This window comes from Limulus polyphemus, unplaced genomic scaffold, assembly GCF_000517525.1.
Source record: "Limulus polyphemus unplaced genomic scaffold, Limulus_polyphemus-2.1.2 Scaffold10292, whole genome shotgun sequence".
In the NCBI taxonomy this organism is placed as follows: Eukaryota; Metazoa; Arthropoda; class Merostomata; order Xiphosura; family Limulidae; genus Limulus; species Limulus polyphemus.
Window position 1 is genome coordinate 7745 of NW_013675902.1, and position 7088 is coordinate 14832.

The following is a 7088-nucleotide window of genomic DNA, read 5'->3' on the forward strand; positions in this document are numbered from 1 at the left end:
CCAAGTAATGTCTTTACTTGACAATCTCCAAGTAACGTCTTAACTTGACAATCTCCAAATACTGTCTTTACTTGACAATCTCCAAGTAACGTCTTAACTTGACAATCTCCAAATACTGTCTTTACTTGACAATCTCCAAGTAACGTCTTAACTTGACAATCTCCAAATAATGTCTTTACTTGACAATCTCCAAGTAACGTCTTTACTTGACAATCTCCAAGTAACATCTTTACTTGACAATCTCCAAGTAACGTCTTTACTTGACAATCTCGTAGTAGTATCTTTACTTGACAATCTCCAAGTAACATCTTAACTTGACAGTCTCTTAGTTGTGTCTTTACTTGACAGTCTCCAAGTAGGAGTGAACCAAGAAAGTGCTTTTCAATTCTATAGGTAAACTTAGTTTCTTTAAGTAATTGACAGTGTCATCTCCTTATGGCTTTGGTTGGCTGTTACACACATTTATTATTAATTCAGCCAATGAAGGATATGCAGTTTGTGAGCCTCTCAACATGGATGCTGTGTGTTACTGCAAAATATACATTACCTACTATAAAGAACAAACAAACAAAGCAACTAGAAGAAGGCAACCTCAGTGACTTCTTGGACAATCTGTAATTGAAAAGTTTTAAAAATTCCTGTATGACTAAAAACAGATAGAAAACATGTCTACATGTTTGTTAGATGTCTGTGTCTGGTAAATATTTAGAGACTGCTGTTTTTTTAGGTTATTCAGTTTATTTCTGTTTGAGCCATTTTTTACTGATATATGTTATAAAATTGATATTTTAGTAACATAAAACTTGTAGTGAAAAACCATAGTAAATGGAACAAACATATTATTTAATAAATAAAAATTATAAACTTTGATTTCTAGATGTTTTAATGTAAACATTGGACTTCTATATTAATAAAACAACACATTTACTTCTAATATATATTTATTGCTTCCAATAAAATTTCAGAATTTTCAGTTAGCATGATGTTAATGTTTGTTTACCTTCTGTTTGTTCAACTTTGAATGGCCTCAGATTTGAAAAAGGATATAGCCAAAACCTATTAAGGAGGAGCTATTTAGTTGAGAATACAACAGTTCCTTGGGAGAGTAAAAGTTGGGTGTAGTCAGGGGTGATGAAGACAAACTTTCCAAATAATTATAGCCTTGTGGTCAGGGGTGCACTGTTACAAGTATGTTTATGGATACAATGTACACTGTTATAAGTGTGTTCAGGGGTAAATCTTGACCACCAAGACCCAATCCCACTGACATTTAATAATGTGGCGGACATAATAATCTTGTAGAAGGATAACTAACCGTAAATTAGTAACATTTCAAATGCAGGTGCCGATTCCAGTAACAGAAATTAAAGATCTTGAGCATCCTGTCAAAATAGGATTGTCTGATGCCTACATACTTGAATCTGAAACTTTTGGTAAGTAATAACCATTAGATGTCTTAATGTGTGGGGGAAAAATCACTGTAATCACCCTTTCTGTAAAATTTAAGAATGAAATGTTTGATTTATACACTATGTAGCTTTTCATGTTAGGCTTAAGTTTTAATTGAATCTATAAGGATTAAGTAGTGGCAAAGTGCTTGCTTCTTTATGTAAGTTTCACCTATGAAAATAACAGCACTCTCGGTAACATCAAATGTTGTTTTTATTATACCCAGACTTACTAAAGTGTCCAGTTTCTGGTGATACTTAGCACTTATAATATGGAGTAGGATGACTCTCAGTCAGACCAAATGTTGTTTTTATTATACCCAGACTTACTAAAGTGTCCAGTTTCTGGTGATAGTTAGCACATATAATATGGAGTAGGACCACTCTCAGTCAGACCAAATGTTGTTTTTATTATACCCAGACTTACTAAAGTGTCCAGTTTCTGGTGAAAGTTAGCACTTATAATATCATGTAGGACCACCCTCAGTCAGACCAAATGTTGTTTTTATTATACCCAGACTTATTAAAGTGTCCAGTTTGTGGTGATAGTTAGCACTTATAATATGGTGTAAGACCACCCTCAGTCAGACCAAATGTTGTTTTTATTATACCCAGACTTATTAAAGTGTCCAGTTTGTGGTGATAGTTAGCACTTATAATATGGTGTAGGACCACCCTCAGTTAGACCAGATGTTGTTTCTTTTATATCCTGGCTTCAAACATACTGTTGGTGTGAACGTGCTTTGTAGTCACTATGAGAAAATCCTGTACACTGAATAGATGAAGTGAAGAAAAAGTGTCTTTGACCACTATTCAGTTCTTCACACTATGTAGCCACAGCTATGATATTGACCACTATTCAGTTCTTCACACTATGTAGCCACAGCTATGATATTGACCACTATTGTCATTGACCACTATTCAGTTTTTCTTACTATGTAGCCACAGCTATGATATTGACCACTATTGTCATTGACCACTATTCAGTTCTTCACACTGTGTAGCCACAGCTATGATATTTAGACTTAGTATTCTGAAAATTGTTCAATTTTGAGGTCTGAGTTCAAGGAAGGTCCAGTTCAATTTACACTTTGATCAAAGTGTGTTGACCAATGACACTTTTTTCTTCATTTATTCAGCCTATATGTTTTTATTATAGTGGCTACAAAACACATTCACACCAACAATATGTTTGATACTTTTCATTATGATATAGGTCCAGCTTATCTGTCTTTGGTTAACTTGTGTTCAGGGTTACTGATGAGGAGTGGAATTCTCTGAAACTAGTATAACACAATAACACACAAAGCGCAGATTGAACTGGACCTCCCTTGAACTCAGACCTTCAAATTAAACAATTTTTGGAATTCTAAGTTTATTTATTATATCCTGGCTTGTTAATATATCCAGTTTGTAGTGATAGTGAGAACTTTAAGCATGGATGTATGTAATTCATGGACCATTTCACACACATTATGAATTTATTACTTTTATATACACAGACCACATCACATGTTCAGATCATGACTAATTACTTTTCGTATGTTTGTATGTATTGAAACGGACCACATCACATGTTCAGATCATGACTAATTACTTTTAGTATGGATGTGTGTATGTATTGAAACAAACCATATCACACATTCAGATCATGACTAATTACTTTTAATATGGATGTGTGTATATGTAAACGGACCATATCACACGTACAGATCATGACTAATTACTTTTAGTATGGATGTGTGTATGTAAACGGACCACATCACACGTTCAGATCATGACTAATTACTTTTAGTATGGATGTGTGTATGTAAACGGACCACATCACACGTTCAGATCATGACTAATTACTTTTAGTATGGATGTGTGTATGTAAACAGACCACATCACATGTTCAGATCATGACTAATTACTTTTAGTATGTTTGTATGTATTGAAACGGACCATATCACACATTCAGATCATGACTAATTACTTTTAGTATGGATGTGTGTATGTAAACGGACCACATCACACGTTCAGATCATGACTAATTAGTTTTAGTTTGGCTGAAATTGGTGTGTTGATAATGAACATGTATAGTGTGACAAGAAATGTAGATGTAAAAGTCTCTAGAGTACTCTAATTAGCTGTGGATGATTTAGGCTTGGAAGAAAGTGTTAAATAATTGCTTTTGAATTATGTATATTTATGATCATGATAAGATTGTAAAAGATTAATCTTGAGATTTTTGTAGCTATTCGCAGAAAGACAATATATGAGTATCATAGAATTGATATGAAAGAGGAGGAAATAGGAAACTTGACGGCTATTTATTTCAAGGCTCTGCTGAGTAAGTCTTGTGTGTTAAAAACTGAAGTCATTTGATGATAGATATTTGTTTATTGATATTATTTTAAGTTGTATTTTAAAACTGAAGTCATTTGATGATAGATATTTGTTTATTGATATTATTTTAAATCATGTTTTAAAACTGACATCAGTTGATGATAGATATTTGTTTATTGATGTTATTTTAAGTTGTGTTTTAAAAACTGAAGTCATTTGATGATAGATATTTTTTATTGATATTATTTTAAATCATGTTTTAAATCTGACGTCATTTGAAGATAGATATTTTTTTATTGATATTATTTTAAATCATGTTTTAAAACTGACGTCAGTTGATGATAGATATTTATTTATTGATATTATTTTAAATTGTGTTTTAAAAACTGAAGTCATTTGATGATAGATATTTGTTTATTGATATTATTTTAAGTGTGTTTTGAAATACATGGTTTGATTATGATGAAAAAAATATATTTTTGCTGAAGTAAGACTAAACTTAATTTTTTGATTAAATTGTTTAATAAGTCAGTTTTGTTCCTTTTTTAACATCATGTCAAAGTGTGTTATTAACTAACAGGCGCTTGTTTCAAAAAGAACATTCACTCAAAATGTCACCTTTAAAGAAATAAAATCTTTTTACAGTGAATTATCTTCAACAATCTAACTTCTTTTTTTGTTACCTTCTTGTATTTCTGTTTCTTTTAGGATAGTTTAAAATTCTATTAAAAGTTCTGTCATGTAATTCACAAAGATATTGTTAATTTTTAGTTATGAAGGTTATTTTACATTACTAGGATTTATGACTAACCTAAATCTTGGTAATATTTGTTGAGTGTACTTCATAAAGAAAAATGGAAATGAAATATTCAGACTGATGTTTCTACACAGCTTTGTGTCTGATCTGAAATCAAAATGTTCGGACTGACGTTTCTACACAGCTCTGTGTCTGACCTGAAATCAAAATGTTCAGACTGATGTTTCTACACAGCTCTGAGAGCCTGGTCTGAAATTCAAATGTTCAGACTTACATTATTGCACAGCTCTGGAAGCCTGGTCTGAAATCAAAATGTTCAGACTTATGTTTCTACACAGCTCTGAGAGCCTGGTCTGAAATCAAAATGTTCAGACTTATGTTTCTACACAGCTCTGAGAGCCTGGTCTGAAATCCAAATGTTGAGACTTACATTATTGCACAGCTCTGAAAGCCTGGTCTGAAATCAAAATGTTCAGACTTATGTTTCTACACAGCTCTGAGAGCCTGGTCTGAAATCCAAATATTCAGACTTACATTATTGGACAGCTCTGAAAGCCTGGTCTGAAATCCAAATGTTAAGACTTACATTATTGCACAGCTCTGAAAGCCTGGTCTGAAATCCACATGTTGAGACTTACATTATTGCACAGCTCTGAAAGCCTCGTCTGAAATCAAAATGTTGAGACTTACATTATTGCACAGCTCTGTTTCTGGTCTCAAATTAAAACTCTTATAGATTTGTTTTAAACTGTTTCTGTCCACTATCATCTTTCGTGATGTCATTTTTCTCTCAGAATTTACCTTCTTTATTTGAAGATTTATTTTTACAGACCTTTATGGATGGAAGCTCAGCTACAAGCTAGTACCATTAGATAACAAACTATTTATGTTAGTCTATAATGAATAAAGTGGTGTTAGAAGTAATTTAAGGTTTCATTGAAAAGTGAGACTCTTGCCAAGAATAACAATGGAATCTAATAGAAAGTTTGAAATACTTAGTAATAGGTTTAACAATTTGTTTCTTTAGATACTCATTTTGATCCCGATATTAATTATCTTTATTTAAAAGCTATGCAAGTTTTTTCCCATGATAACTCTTCAGGTAAATGTCTAGAAAGTGACAGCAATATATTTTGATGACTCAAATTCTTATTAGTGGAATATTTTCTGTCAACTTTATCATATTTAAACATAAATAAAAGAACTTATAATTTATTGTAAGGAACTATATTTATTAGATATCGATTGATCTCCACCAAGAATATTGTTTGTAAATATATTTTTAACTGGCAAATATTTCTCAGTTTCTGCAGTTTTTATGACATATAACCAAAAGTAATGATAACAAAACTAAAGTGTAAAAAAAATGTCAGTGAATGCCTTTTAAGTTAAAACTGTTTGAATAGATATGTTAGAACTTTCTGATCAACAGAACAAAAAATTTAAATTCTCAAATGAAAATACGTTTTATGTTTTTTAAAACAGTGCCTCGCAATAAAAGTAAATGACAGAAAAACTAAATTAATATGAATTTCTCTAAGCCAAAATAAGATATTATATTAGTAAGTTTGTCCTAATTTTCATGCAGTTTGGTTAAGTATTGCTATTGTGAGAAGTGTCGGCTGTCTAGTCTAGAAAGGGTTAATTTGTAAAGGAATCTTGGAACCCCAGCTCTGCCACTGTCCAGTTGGTATGTTACAAAAAATAAAATAAATAACATTTTAGAAACAGATGAATTGAAAAAGATAAATGATTTATATGTTAAAGAAAAATTTTGTTATTAAACTGTGAAACACTGACAAGATACTGACCTAGGACATAATGAAGATTAACTCATGAATTACTAACTACAAGAACTAGATACTGTGATCAAAATCCTAAATTATTTACCATAAATTAACTGATGCTTCTTAGTTTTAGCTTAAAAGGTAATATTACCTGGATAGGTATAATTTTCATAATTATGACATACTGGAATAAATAGGGCTGTGAGCAGATATAGAGAATACTCAAGCCTGACAGATGTCTAACACAGACATCTGACAATGTAGACTCCTGGTTACCATACAGTGATTTTAATGTTATCTAACACAGACATCTGACAATGTAAGCTCCTGGTTACCATACAGTGATTACAATGTTATCTAACACAGACATCTGACAATGTAGGCTCCTGGTTACCATACAGTGATTTTAATGTTATCTAACACAGACATCTGTCAGGCTTGAGTATTCTCTATATCTGTGTGACTGCTCACAGCCCTATTTATTCCAGTATGTCACCCAAGATAACATTGTAATCACTGTATGGTAACCAGGAGTCTACATTGTCAGATGTCTGTGTTAGATAACATTGTAATCACTGTATGGTAACCAGGAGTCTACATTGTCAGATGTCTGTGTTAGATAACATTAAAATCACTGTATGGTAACCAGGAGCCTACATTGTCAGATGTCTGTGTTAGTTAACAATGAATTTACTGTGTGGTAACCAGGAGCCAACATTGTCAGATATCTGTGTTAGATAACACTGATTTCACTGTGTGGTAACCAGG

The 7088-nt window shown here is 32.0% G+C and overlaps 1 protein-coding gene across 1 annotated transcript in view; it reads left to right on the forward strand.

Annotated features, from left to right (window-relative positions):
- Nucleotides 1-7088, forward strand: part of LOC106476323 (plexin domain-containing protein 2-like) — a gene marked incomplete at its 5' end in the record, with an annotated part of 18219 nt that overhangs the window by 7599 nt on the left and 3532 nt on the right. Inside the window, 2 exons of the mRNA XM_013936984.2 lie at nucleotides 1343-1433; nucleotides 3685-3780. Of these exons, the coding sequence (XP_013792438.2) occupies nucleotides 1343-1433; nucleotides 3685-3780 (187 nt within the window). The remainder of the gene's footprint in view (nucleotides 1-1342; nucleotides 1434-3684; nucleotides 3781-7088) is intronic.